Source organism: Schistocerca nitens, chromosome 5, assembly GCF_023898315.1.
Source record: "Schistocerca nitens isolate TAMUIC-IGC-003100 chromosome 5, iqSchNite1.1, whole genome shotgun sequence".
Lineage (NCBI taxonomy): Eukaryota > Metazoa > Arthropoda > Insecta > Orthoptera > Acrididae > Schistocerca > Schistocerca nitens.
Window position 1 is genome coordinate 361,508,952 of NC_064618.1, and position 15,541 is coordinate 361,524,492.

Below are 15,541 nucleotides of genomic sequence, written 5' to 3' on the forward strand. Positions count from 1 at the left end.
CACAGGTGACATGTATTGTTTGTTACAGCATGTGCCACATTCTACATCTGGTTGCATTCTGTTCCCTCAGTGGCTGGAGGAATATCATTTACAGGTTGGATGAGGCCTTTAGGAGCACACTCTTAGTTTACATGGTGGTCCTTCTTGTCTCTTGCTGCCATTTCTGTAAGGGATAACATTATTCACTGTCTGTCTGAAATGCCAAAGATTATGTGAACCATACCCTTTGCACTTACTCTCCCCAGACACAGTGAAGTGTACTGCATTGACTCAGCTTAATTTTCAGAGGGAGACAGCACTTTTAACATGTTGATTATGGGAATGGGTAGATCACCATGCATTCTCTCTAGTCTGTGCAACCACTATGCAGGATCCCTTCTAGGCCTAACACTGACACGTCACTCAGAGTTAAGTTGCAAGTGGCAAGAAGTCCTTTATTTCCTGCAGAGGTGACGGTACCCAAGGGACAGGATATAATTTGAGGTACCTTTGGTATCTTTCACACATGTCTATCGAGTGCCCTTGAAGCAGACTAATTTATAGCACGTTGCAGCTGTTGACAGCACTCATGATGATTTCCAGCTACTCACAAACAGCAACTAACTCTTCTCTTGTCATCAAGCAATATTTACAGTGGGTGCTGCAACATCACTGGTGTAATGTATTACTGGACATTAAACAACTAAATTTGTTTAAAGCTTGATGATTCTTTTTAATTTCTAGTCCTGTTACACTACAAGGATTGCAATGAGGTGACAAAAGTCATGGGGTAGCAATATGCACATGTAAAGATGGTGGAAGAATCACATACACAAAATACAAAAGATCAGTTCACTGAGGGAGCTGTCATTTGTACTCACATGATTCATGTGAAAAAGCTTCTGACATGATTATGGCCACATGACAAGAATTAATAGACTTTGAATGCTGAATGGTAGTTGGAGCTACGTGTGTGGGACATTTTATTTTGGAATGGTTAGGGAATTCAATATTCTGAGAACCACAGTGGGAAGTATGTGCCAAAAATATAAAATTTCAGGTATTACCTCTTACCATGGACAACAGAATGGTTGACAGCCTTCTCTTAATGACCAAGAGCAGCAATGTCTGCATAGAGTTGTAAGTGCTAATAGACAAGCAACAATGTGGGAAATAACCACTGAAATCAATATGGGATGCATGACAAATGTATCCATTAGGAAAGTATGGGAAAATTTGACATTAATGGGCTATAGCAGCAGACAAACAACACTACTTGCAGTGCCTTTCCTGAGCTCATTACCATATTAGTTGGACCCTAGATAACAGGAAAATTGTGGCCTGGTTAGATGAGTCCTGTTTGCAGTTGGTAAGAGTTGATGGTAGGATTCAAGTGTTCAGATCCTATGAAGCCATGGATGCAAGATGTCAACAAAGTACTGTGCAAGTGGGTGGTGGCCCCATAATGGTGTGAGCTGTGGTTACATAGAATGGACTAGGTCATTTGGTCTAACTGAACCAATCATAGACTGGAAATGATTCTGTTTGGCTACTTGGAGATCATTTTCAGCCATTCATGGTCTTTGTGTTCCCAACAAGGATGGAATTTTTGTGGCTGGCAATGCACTATGTCACCTGGCCCCAGTTGTTCATGATTAGTTTGAAGAACATTCTGGATAATTTATGAATGATTTGGTCACCCAGATCACCCAACATGAATGCCAGCAAACGTTTATGGGACATAACTGAGAGGTCAGTTCATGCACAAAATCCTGCACTGTCAAAATTTTTGCAATTATAGATGGCTGTAGAGACAGCACACATCAATATTTCTGCAGGGGACTTTTAGTGACTTATAAGAGTCCTTGCTACATTGAGTTGCTGCTCTATGGTTTGCAAAAGGAGTCCAACATGATATTAGGAGGTATCCCAAGACTTTTTTCACCTCACTGTAGGAGTTCCATTGAAGAACTCAAGCAACCAACACACACAAAAACGATTTTGCATTATAAGAAGAAAAACTGTGGAATAAAATTTACTGATTCCTTGGAGCTTTGGGAGATCTTTTCAGCTATTGAGGTTGACTGTACTAACAAAGATGTGTAAAAAAACTAAAAAAAAATGTGGACTTTTATGCTAAAAGTAGACAATTCACTGCTGTTGAGAGACGAGATCAAATGAAACATGACATGACAGCTATAATATGCTCAGAAAACATTATTTACCAATATCGTCTCTCCAAATGCTATTCACCAATTTTTAAGAGTTTCCTATCTAATCAGTTCTTAACTTGAGGTCAGTTCTTTTACTCTTGTGTTCTAAAAGCACTATAATTTCCGTTTCAGCTACCACAGCTGTTTACTTCCCCACCTTTTGTCCATACATTCTCTCTTGTTATTTGTTGAAGAAGAAATACATCCAAATATTTATCATGTTTTTGGTGTCAGTGACCTATGTAATGCAACATTTCCCCAGTAACCTTATGTGGAAGAAAATACTCTCACTACCAATAACAAATACTACTGTGCATAATACAACATCTGAAACTAAGTTTATGCAATGAAGTAAGACATGTATCTCAAATACCTGCCATATCATTATGTTTAAAAGCACACTTCTGAGCACAGCAAAGGCGTATTCCTTGAAGAGTAGAAGGATGAGTTAACTCATCATAAATAACAGCATCTTTATCCTTAAGAAGGGGTTCAAAAAATCCAGCATTTGCACTGAAACAATTTATGTAGAGCAAAGCAGATTCCCTACAATGAAACTTTGCAAGTTTTGCTTCAAGTTCCTGTGGAAACAGATGCAGGTACCTTTAATATAACAGATAATCTTTTCATCAAGGATTTTTTCTGTAAGTGAAGGCCAAAATACTTACCTTGTGTAAACAATGAGTTCCAGATATAAAACGAACTGAAGCAAGTCCAGCACCATATTCATCAAGAGCAGCTTTAGCTGCACATATAACATCAGGATGAGTCTGTAGTTGAAATAAAATACAATGGTGCATGATACTATACAAAGGCCATATGCAAAATAAAAATGACTGAACTGAAAATTAGCACTACATGTAGCAGTAATAATTGGATTATACCAGATGGACATACAAATGACAATAATTAGGGAGGTAGTTCTTTTGACAGAGAGAAACATAAGGGAAAGATCCAAATCTACTGCAGGGTTTATTACTTTAAAAACTGACAATAAGAGACAGAATACCAGTAGTGAATAAAGAATGTAAGAGTACACAATAGCTCCTTACATATCACTACAATAGGGATTGTGAAGCCAAGATTAGACTAATTATAGATGCACACAGGAAACCATGCTTTGGTAAGTCCCCTCTGGAATACACCTCATAGAGGTCTTCAGAGTATGCATGTAGACAGCAGTATAGGTGTAGAATGTAAAACAGAGGAAAAGTTAAGAAAATAGTGTATAGAAACTTTATGCTTATTGTTTGATAATTTCTTACACTCTTTGCCTTTATCACCCCTCCTGCCTTGTCTTATTTTTTGCACTGCTTCCTCACTTCAAACTTTTAAATAGTTCTCCAGCATTATATTTCATTTTTTGTCTATGTTTCAAGAATACTTTTTCAGTTTTACCTCTCATCTCCAGCCTATCTATTGCGCCAAGCAGACACAATCACTGAGCTTGTAATGTAGGCAGCAGTTGCTGAGTATAAGCCTGTTGAGGACAACAAGACTGCTTTTGCACCACTGAGTTCATAACAGATGTTGGGTAAGAATACATTAAGTGCCACTACTTGTACCAGGTTGTTGTTAGGATATGAAGTAACAGAACCAACTGTAACCATTTCACAACCAGAAGTAAAAGTCAAAACTAATAATAGTCAGAAAATAACAGTATTATAGCAAGAATACTAGCCAGTGGTGTTATCATTACACTGCTGATAGATAATTAGTAGAGGCTTCATTCAAACATACTGTCTATCTGTGGTCTACTGTATGACCAACTTTATAGAGTAAATCAGGTCTCATGTTTTGCTCATCAGTCCTGCCATTAATGGTCTCTATCAGCATCAGGTGAAATGGGCAAGTGCCACAGCCTATTAATATTATCTAAGACCTGTCTCCATTTTTACTTTTCTGTTTGGTGGGTATATGCAATTATCAAATGCTGGCAGCTTATTGTTATTAGTACTTTGGAATTTAAATATAAGGTATTATAAGACCATTTTTGTTACTTCTCCTTTCCTGTCCATTGTATCTCTACTACAATTAAGACCAACTTTCCTTACCCTCAAATAATTTTCCCCATTCCCCTCTGTCTTCTTATTTCAGGTAATTAACTATACAAACTTTTTTGAGTTATTAAATGAAAATGGAATAGTTTGATGGGCTGAAAACTGTATTTCCAAACATAGAAGGATTGGCAGAAGGACATACTCATAAATGTGCTTTAAATTAAAAAAGGAGGCATGCTGATCAGTTGTGCTTGATATCACAGTGTTCCTAAAGGTATGTATCAAAGCACAGTACAGAAGCTTAACTTACTAAATATAATTAACACATTTATGTCAGTATTCTCAAGCCCAGTTATGAATGTTTATATTGCAGCAACTGACAATTAGATTCTTCAAAAATTTCAGAAATCACTAACTTCTTATGATATATTATTTATCACAAAATTTGAAACTAAATCTTAACAAAATGTGAAGGTTTATCCGCTCTTTTTCTACTGTGAATTCATATTTAAATGATTTTTAAAGGTGCTGGCCAATGAACAGGCATGTAAAAAAATGTGGCAAAATTGAACTATAAATTTCATTGTTGACTAACAAAACCCCTCTCACACAAACAGAAAATTCAGTCTCCTGATCTGAGACTGACTAGAGTGTGAAGCAAGTTCAGGTGGGATGGGCAGCAAAAAAAGGGTAAGGTGTGCTGGAAAACATAAGGAAAAAGGGGCAGAGTACCAAGGGAAGAACACACAGTAACAGAAACAAAAATGAAAAGAAAAGGTTCGAAGGTAGGAGACATGAAAAAACGGACCAATGTTGTCTGCAAGAGGGATAGGGTGGGTTTGGGGGATGGGCTGAGTGGAGCAGGAGCTGAAATGGGATGAGAAGAAGAGAGGAAATGGGAGGAAGAGCAAATAGGGAACAGGAACTAGCAGAGATTGAAGCTGGGAGGATTACATATGCTTATTTGTTCACTGTGCTCCACAGATTCCATCAAGGAGGAGAACCTTCAGGGATGGAGAGCAAGTTGAGGTATACATTAAAAAAAGACAAGTAAATCATAAAAAATTAATCAGCAGATTCCATTCATAATAAATTATTACTAAACTGCATAATACAATTTTGTTTATGCGAGCTAAATTTAACCTAGAAAATTTAAAAGAAAGTTATTTCTTAGGTAAATAAGATGCTGCTTCCTCAATTATATTAAACAGCTGCCACATGTCTCCTTAATAATTACTTGATTACAATGATGTGTTTCAAAGAAAATATTTACTCACATCTGTAAATACAGATGTTTATTTCCAGTATACTAGTACTTGTCATGTAGTGGAAAGCAATTCCTAAAATCTTGTTTTATTTTACATGGAACATTGTTGATTACTTTTGACAACAGTGAATAACATCTTTCTAATCCTCCCTAGACTTGGAGACAAAACCTATATGGATATAATTTTTGTGACTAGTACTGTGTTTTACCACTCAAAGTTGAGATGAAACTGATTTTTATTATAAAAAAAAATAAAAAAATAAAAAAAAATGAAGGAGTAAATGTGCTGGGAAGTTATTTTAAGAATTCCAAGGTATTTCACAATACCTCTGCAAAATGTCTGGTATCTGCTCTATATAATATTCTTATAGTTCTTGTCTGCTGAATAAATAATTAATTTATTTTATGTGCACTATACTAGAAGGTAATTCCATGAGACACCAAGGAGTGAAAAAGTGCATAAGAAGCCAACAGTCTTGTATTTAGGTCAACACAATGAGAGATACTTCCATGAGCAAATAGAACACACTCCTTGATTACTTTATCTGTGAACTGATGACACTTTAACTTATTATTCAATTGAGGCCCAGAAAATTTAATGTACAATGTCTTATTTAGTCCATAACCATTAATGTCTATTTATGGTGCTAGTCGGACTTTATTGCTTCTTTGAAACTGCGTTACACAAATCTATTTTGTTATGAATTAGTTGTAGTGAATTATGGGAGAAAGAGAGGGCCAGAGGAAGATTGCCTTCAGTAAAAGGATTTCACTGGACAAGGGGTAAAACATAAGTGGGAAGGTTCAGTCCATTGTTTCCAGAGGAGGGAGGTGGCTGTATAGGAGACTGCGATGCTGATGTCATCACAATATGGGTTGTAAGAAGTTCTGTGAGAACTAATAAATCTGTATAAAGGCCATCCAGAAGGGCAAGATCCAGGATGGAAAACTCGTTGTCAACCTTGGAGGCTGTGCAGTGTGACCCACACCCGTGACAAAGGGACAGGAGAAGCTAGGGAGGAGATAAAGTGTTCCCACTCATTCCAATCAGGAGCTTTCTCCATGGGCCCCACCCAGCCACAGCAAGTGCTGTCTGGCCCTAAACATACATGGGGAGGCAATAGCTCAAGTATCAGAAGTGTGATATCTGTGTTGTCAGAGGGCTCAGCCAGATTGGTGCATAGCACTCTCACCCCATGGACTGGCTACACATGCTGGTGACCTAGTGGAGCAAAGAGAAGCTATGGTGAGGAAAGAAGAGGGGTAGGAGGGGGGAGAGGTATCAACACTGTAGATGCTAGGGTGGGAGATCTTCCCCAAATGGCTCACCCTGCAGAGAGAAAATTTAGAAGTGGGGGTCCAACCCCAACGGGGAACCAGAAACATTAAAAAGGAGGGATGATAAAGAAAAGGCATGGGGACCAAAACTGGAAGGAATACAAGTAACCAGTTGGATAGCCAGATCGGCATAAGTAAGAACACCAAGAGAAGGGAAGGAGGGGACTGTGGGGGAGGAGTGAGGATAGGGATAGAGTGGTATGGGGAAGGAAATGAAGTTAGGGAAAGAAGAATTGGTTACAATAGCTTGGAGCACCTTGTGTGCCACACACGAACTCATGAAAGAACCATGAGCCTCTTGGGCGAAGCAGTTCCAAGTGTAATTTTGAGTTACACACAGTCAAAGGTTTGGAAAGGTCACACAATATGCCAACAGGATAATTTTTTAAACTTTCTGGCAGATTATAATTGTATGCTGGGCCAGTAATTGAAGTTGTGACCATTGTCTGAAGTTTCAAAAATCACCCTGTTGGTAGTAGTAGTAGTAGTAGTAGTAGGAAGAATCACAGGTTGTTCAAAATATTGTTCTAGTGACAAAAAATTAATGTCTGTCTTTCAGTGTAATGAGTTAAAACACAAAACATAAAATGTGTTCACCACATCTAAGTGCAGCAGAACCATATAAAGAGATGAATCATGGCTAGGGAAGGTAGGTCACCAGATTGCCTTCATGCACTTATCTCCTTCATAGGTCTGCAAACTGAAGGTCAAGCAGGAGACTGCCAACTCTGTCTACCCCATTATGCTACAAGAAACAACAACAGGTTGTTTCACATGGGCCCTCCACAGTGTGCCTTATGAATAATTGGCCACATTGTATGCAGACATGCCCGGGGAGTGTTTATTTTGTGCAAAATGCATTAACGCTGCATGGAATGCAGATCTGAATTACTAATAACATGAATGCAGGTAATGTGTATGGACAGAATTTACATAAATCTCAGCACACTGTTCTTCACTGCATTGATTCTTAGTAAGTCTGTATGGCAGCTGTTGTGTTCTTCTGTGAAAGGCAACTTTCTCCACCATGAGCACTGCTCGTTTTTCAGTTTATAGACAGTCTATACCCCCTCAGAATTTCCTGTCTATTTGTCTTACATGAGTAGACAAAATAACTATACTGAGCCCATGTTTATATAGTGAAGTGATTTTCAGTTTACTGAATACTTATTTGCAGTTGTTAAGTGAGAAAGCTCAACAAATGGCACCATCAACTGTCTACCACACTGAAGAGCCTTTTCCAAGAGTAACTTACTGTCAGTATATATTCCATGATGTAGATTTCATTGTCTCTACTATCATTGTCTGAAATACTTTTGTAGCATAAGGGTTATCAAATGCGTCACCTCAGCCTCAACTCTCCCAAAATCTGAAGAGACCCTGAGGCTTCAGCTATCTCTCTCTGCAGCAGAAGTAGGTCACCCAGGTGTTATAAAATTTCAGATATTTCAGCGTAAGTCAAGTAATGCATTGCAACAGATTAATGTTCTAAACTTGAACATTATCAATCCCATTCCATCTGAAATATTCACATCCATCTTGGAAGATATACTGTGGATATGTGTTCAGTGGCTCCACTCAGTGCAGACCACTTTACAAGTGCCAGCAGTTCTTGAATGGGAAAAATTTATGCAGTCTACCAATAACACAATGGCAAGAGAAGAGCAGTAACTTTTTGGTCATTTGTTAATTCTCTGCCAAGTGACTAATACATAAATACATGGCTTTACAATATGTTGTGCCACATTTACCAATTCAATCCCTTTCTCACCAAAAGTACAAAGGTTACTGACAACATCATACTTACAAATTAAACACATACAAATGTATTTTACATAGTAGCTCACTTAACAAATGAAAACAAGTAATAATTAATAAACTGAAAATAACTCCACTATACAGCATGTTCATTTTAACTGAAGACATTGAAATATCTCAAAAACTACACATCAAATCAATAACAGTGATCAGGTGTCAGGGAGCATCTTTGAAATCTTCAGCAGGAACCCCCATTTTTTATTGCAGATTATGATTCTACAGAAAAATCTACATACGTTTTGTCTGAAGAATTTTCCTCAATTCGCCACAGATGACACTGTAATCAGAGGAATAGAAGTGGGCACACAATAATAATTTATGACGTGCTATTCAATGGCCCTAGAGTATCTAATGAGATGTGAGACCCCACCTCCATGCTCTGAGGATAGGAGAGGTCAGTATTTCATAAATTCTAATTGGAAACCTCATAACCTGCAATTAGACATGGGGGTTCTCATTGAAGATTTCAAAGTTAACCCCCCCCCCCCCCCGCCCCTACCACCCATTCATGGGATGGGATGGCAGGTCGAGTGTGGTATCATTGGATGCCATCCTGTGAGACAAACAAATTGGAACTATAACTTTCCTTGATATGACCTGCAGTTTTTGAGGTATTTCAATGTCTTTAGTTAGAATGTACATTCTGATAAATATGTGCTCAGTGAAGTCATTTTGTTTACTCATATGAGAGAACTGGAGGGCATATGTTTGGGAGTTATAGTCTGTCTGTAAACTGAAAAGTGATCAGTGTTAATGGTGGAAGAAGTTCTTTCCTGGACACTACAGCTGCCCTCCAGGATGACTAAGAATCAGTTTCTTGTCTATCAGTGTGCAGAGATTTATGTGCATTCTGTCCACATGCATTACCTGCATCAGTGTTATTAGTAACTCATACCTGTATTCCATGTAGTGTTAACACATTTTGTGCAAAATGAACACTCCCTGGGCATGTCTGTGCACTCTTTCACTAGTGATTCATAAGGCACACTGTGGCCAGAACACAATTTGTCCCTCACTATGGTTCTACCGCACTTAAGATGTGGTACTTATATTTAATATTTGTTTTTAACCCATTTCATTTAAATAAACACATTAATTTTATACAGTTGAACAATATTTTGAAAAATCTGTGATCTGAATGTGGAAACTATTAGCCATAGAGAAAAAATGAATAGGACCTTTTCTGTAACAAATTTAATTTAGTTTAATTTGTACTGGGAAACAGTGACACTAGAAACTGTAGTTTTTGAGTTATTCAAGAAAACACGAAAAAGTGTCCTTTAAACCCACTCCCACTCCAATGCTTAAGCACTATCGAGCTTGGCTAGCTCTGAGTCTGCGAAGTGCTGTTGGCATGCTGAGTGCTTTCAGCCCTTATGAAGCTAACTGAGGAGATACTTGATTGAGAAATAGTGGTTCTCATCACAATAACTGACAGCAGCTGGGAGAGTAGTGTGCTGACCACATGCCTCTCCATATCTGCATCAAATTATGTTTATGGAGTTATGGACAGTTGGTACCGCTGGACCTTTAAAGCCTGCTTGGATGGAGTCAGTCAATCAGTCAGATAGGAGTTTTGGCATTTCAAGTAAATCAGGTACCAGATTATGTCTGCTGCATCTAAAAAACAGTAGAGGAGCAATTCCACCTTGTTACATTTCACATTCAATTAATATGCCAGCCATAAGTTACTATTTGTATTGCTACACTCTCCTTGGTAGGATGTTGGAGGCAATACTTGGGGCCTGTGAAGATGAAGCTGACAGTGCCCATTCAGTAAGATTGATGAACATATCTGTCCTCTGGCCTACCAATCATGTGATGTAAATCCTCCCCCCCCCCCTCCTTCTCATCCCCCTCACTGTCAAAGCCCCCCCCCCCCCCCAGATGAAGCTTATGGTGAGGGGGATGGGCTGAGAAGGATATCTTTATTTGGTGATTGTTTTCTTTCCTTCTTTGGTTCTAACATTCTTAATCTTTCCTCACTTGATGTTCCATTCTATCTCCCCTCTTTCCATATTCAAATGTTCCCTTCAGCAAACCATTCTACTTTCTGATATAGCCAAAACTATTATCACAGGTCTGCTTAAGTTGAAGCATTGTCCAAATAGCTTCTGTTTCAGGCATTTTATTTATTATACACAAGCTGAAACAGAGGGGATTTTTTTTAAATGGGAAGTGAGAGAGAGAATAATGGTCAACTTAGTTTTCAAGTCCTACTTTACAAGGGAAAACCCAGAATTATTGCCCTATTTTATTTCTCATACCACTGCAAAGATGAATAAAATTGATATTTGTGTCATGGCATCGAGAAAAAGCTGCAAGCATTAAAACTGATTAAAGTTACAGGGCCTGATGGAATCTCTGTCACAGTCTACACCAAATTTGCAACTGAGTTAGTCCTTCTTTTTTTAAGGGGCACTGATGACCACGCCGTTGAGTGTCCCATAAACCAAACATCATCATCATCACCTCCTTTAACCAAAACATATTTAAGATCTCTCAAACAAAAAGCTGTGTCCTGTGGATGAAAGAAAACATGCCACAGCCACCTACAAGAACGAGATCAGAAGTGATTCACAAAACTACCATCCAATATCTTTGACATCCATTTGTTATCAAATCTTAGAACACATTCTGAGCTCAAATGTAATGTAGTATCTTGAAGAGAATAACCTCCTCCACACCAGTCAACACGGATTCTCAAAACGTCAATCACGTGAAACCCAATTTTGTATCTTGAAGAGAATGACCTCCTACATGCCATTCAACACGGATTCTCAAAACATCAATCACATGAAACCCAACATGACTTATCCTCACAAGAAATGGTGAAAACTGTGGACCAAGCAATGAAATGGAAGCAATGTTTCTTGATTTCTGAAAGGCATTTGACTCACAAGGGTACATTTTCAACTATAAATGAACAATCTTGGCGAAACTTGCTGGGTATTCAGAGGGGGGAAAAATAATGCTATGTGAATGTTTTATTTGTGCCCAATTTCACCTTTAACACCTGGGAAGGTAATTTGGCATATTGTTCCTTGGGGTATTCCCAACGTACCTTATAAAAGTATCTAAATAGTCATTATTATTCTAATTATTTATTTTGCTTGTGTTTGTTTCTTGTTTTAAAGAGTTATTTTACATTTTACATTAACAGCTATTTTGTTTTTTAGCTCACTGTTTCACATGTGTGCATTTTATTAATTGAAAATAATAAGTAATACGTTATTACAATATAAAATCATTATAGAAATGATTATCTGTAAAGAAATGGTTCAAACGTAACATTTTTTTACACCACACACATGGAATGAATGAAATTTCTTCACATAATATGCACTAGGGAGAACACAGTACAAAATAAAATTCAGCATGATTACAAATTGTCATGATGATCCTCTAAATATCCTGATTTGTATTGAGCATATTTCAGTATACTGGTAAGCCTTGGTGAAGAGAATGTGTTTATGTACTAGTGACTGAAACTTGATTATATTTTTTCTCAAGAGGAGATTCACATCATAATCACTAAACAGAACTACATATGAAAGTCTTTTCATAAACTTGTTCCAACATCAAAAGTCATATACATCCCAAGTTGTACCTCTGCCATTGAGCCCTTTGGGATCACCAGATGAACAATTTCCTTGACATCAGGTACAATGCTCTAAACAGTTCTTTCACACTGACCACCCCAATAATCTAACAGTAATACAGATTTTTCTCCCTCACTAGAAAAGAAAACATTTTTCAAATATCTTTTGACCTGGTCAGATGTTTGTTTTCCAGTTTTCATTGCTGTCACAAGGACATTTGGGATTTCAAAAAGAGATTCTTGAATTATTGGTACAAACTCACTGTTAGGTTCCCTTAAAATTATGAAAAGATTGATGTTCAGCGTTAAAAAAACCACTTTGAGCTCAGTACCCAAGGATAAAAAAGTTGGCTGCGTGGGGTAGCTGTGTAGTATGAGGTGCCTTGACACGGTTTGCGCAGCTCCCCGATCAGAAGTTCGAGTCCTTAGTTTAAGGTAGATTAAGTAGAGTGTAAGCCTAGGGACTGATGACCTCAACAGTTTGGTCCAATAGGAAATTACCACAAATTTCCAAGAAAGTTGTTCAACCACTGATCCCAAAGGGCTCAATGGCACAGATATAGTGAAGCAGCAGATATGACTTCTGACATTGGAAGAACTTTGTAAGAAGATTTTCAGATATAGTTCTGTTGAATAAATAAAATTGCAATCTCCACTTGAGAAAGAACAAAATCAAGCTGCAGTCACTAGTATGTACTCAACTGAAATATATCTGATATCAATCTGAATGTTTGTAGAAAATCTTGCTGAATTTTGTTTCATATTTTTTTCCAATGGTGCATATTATGTGCAGAAATTTTGTTCATTTTATGTGTATGGTGTAAGAAAAATGTTGTTTTAACCATTTCTTTACAGACAACAATTATTTTAATAATTTTGTATCATAATAATGAGTTACTTATTATTTTCAATTAGCACAATACATGTACTTGAAACATTAAAAAAATATCCATTAATAGGTCTTGCATCTAAGTCTATTACATAGGTATGAGCCATGAGGTAACGGACGGGGAGCAGGGGTTCTTTAAGGATGGACGAGTATATTGTGTAGGTCTGGTGGACAGCAGAATATCACTGTAGGAGGGTGGGAAGGATAGTGGGCAAGAAAATTTCTCATTTCAGGGTATAACAGAACGTACAATCATGTATGTCAGTAATTTCTTTACGTGTAATGTTTTATGTAAATATAGCCGTTGACTGCGAGTTTAACAACTAAGAGACTGTTGTCTTTGGTCATGCGGGAAGGAGGTGGATCTTCGGAAGAGGTGGTTGGCGGTCTTTTGATCTGGTTCATGGGCTGGAGGAGGTGGTGATACAGATGTGGTGGAAAACAATGTCTTATTTCATATTAGTGTAGAAGTGTTAAATGTGAATAAATGAATTAGATAGTGATGTGCAAAACTAATGTAACACTTGCTCTCTAAATATCAAAATACCACGTCACCCTACAAACCAGTTAGTCTCATCCAAACTCAAAGAAAACCACGGGAACTTTACAGTGGAATCACCTCTAGACTTCACGAAGACAACAACGCAGCCATCGATATGAGTTAAGTACCAGACTGTTCGTACTTGTTAACGACCTCGGACTATAGATTTGAATCTCCTGTAGTTCCTGAAGTCATCATTTGGACGAAGGAGTAGGGCAACTTATAGACTGTGGAAATTTTAGGAAGAGGTCTGTTAAAAGGGCATGATGATATGTAATCAGAACCCTGGCAGAGAATGTAATTCAGTTGCTCCAGTCACAGATGTACTGAGTTACGAGGGGAATGCTCCTCTGTGGCTGGACTGTGAGACTTTGGGAGGTGGTGGGAGACTGTGAAGATAAGGCATGAGAGATTTGTTTTTGTACAAGGTTGGGAGGATAATTATGGTCAGTGAAGGCTTCAGTGACACCCTCGGTATATTTTTAGAGGGACAGCTTGTCACTGTAGATGCAATGACCATAGGTGGCTAGGCTGTACGGAAGGGACTTCTTGGTGTGGAATTGGTGGCAACTGTTGAAGTGAAGGTATTGCTGGTGGTTAGTAGGTTTGATATTGATGGAGGTACTAATGTAGCCATCTCAGAGCTGGAGGTCAACATCTAGGAAGGTGGCTTGTTGGGTTGAGTAGGACCAGGTGAAGCAAATCTGGGAGAAATTGTTGATGTTCTGGAGGAATGTGGATAGGGTGTCCACACCTTCAATCGAGATATAAAGATGTCATCAATGAATCTGAACCAGGCACGAGGTTTATGATTCTGGGTTTCTAGGAACGATTCCTCTAAATGGCCCATGGAAAGGTTGGCACAGGATGGAGCCATGCAGGTGCCCATAGCCATACCCGGATTTGTTTGTAGGTAATGCCTTCAAAGGAAAAGTAATTGTGGGTGAGGATATAGTTGGCCATGGTGAGTAGGAAGGAGGTTTTTGGTTTGGAATCCTTAGGTTATCTGGAAATTTAGTGTTCAATAGTAGTAAGGCAATGGGCAGCAAGAATGTTAATGTACAGGGAGGTGGTATCAATAGTGATGAGCAGGACATCGTGTGGTAAAGGGACAGGAACTGTGTAGAGTCGGTGGAGGAAATGGTTGGCATCTTTTATATAGGAGGACAGGTTCCAGGTAATAGGTTGAAAGTGTTAGTCTACAAGAGCAGAGATTCTATCAGTAGGGGTACAGCAGCCGGCCACAATGGGTCACCCGAGGTGGTTGTGTTTATGGACTTTGGGAAGCATGTAGAAGGTGGGAGTGCGAGGAGTGATAGGAGTAAGTAGAGAGATGGACTTTGGGGAGAGGTTCTGGGATGGGCCTAATGATTTGAGTAGTGACTGGAGATCCTGCTGGATTACTGGAATGGGGTCACTGTGGCAAGTTTTGTAGGTGGAAGTATCTGACAGCTGACAGAGTCCCTCCGCCAGGTAATCCTTGCGGTTCAAAACAATCACGGTGGAGCCTTTGTCGGCAGGTAGGTTTATAAGGTCAGGATCAGTTTTTAGATGGTGGACTGCGGCTCTTTCTGCAGATGTAATGTTAGTTTGCATGTTGAGGGATTTTGGGAATGATGGTGAGGCAAGGTTCGAGGTTCAGAAATTTGGAGGCAGTGGGGATGGATCACGATTGGATAGAGGAGTGAACTGTGTTAGGCAAGGTTCAGAATTGGTATTTGGTTGAGTCTGATTGGTCGGGTTGGGGGCGAAAAAGTGTTTCAACTGTAGGGACCGGGACTCCCAGGAGAAGGACAGAAGGTCTTCAACAAGTTCTGCATGATTGAATTTGGGAGTGGGGCAACAGGTGAGGCCTTTGGAAAGGATTTATATTTCTGTGGGACTAAGGCTTCTGG

General features: G+C 38.7%; 1 protein-coding gene across 1 annotated transcript in view; it reads right to left on the reverse strand.

Moving 5' to 3' along the window:
• Positions 1 to 15,541, reverse strand: part of LOC126260457 (2-amino-3-ketobutyrate coenzyme A ligase, mitochondrial-like) — a 181,414-nt gene that overhangs the window by 137,221 nt on the left and 28,652 nt on the right. Inside the window, exons 3-4 of the mRNA XM_049957785.1 lie at positions 2,861 to 2,962; positions 2,566 to 2,773 (exon numbers count right to left, since the gene is read on the reverse strand). Of these exons, the coding sequence (XP_049813742.1) occupies positions 2,566 to 2,773; positions 2,861 to 2,962 (310 nt within the window). The remainder of the gene's footprint in view (positions 1 to 2,565; positions 2,774 to 2,860; positions 2,963 to 15,541) is intronic.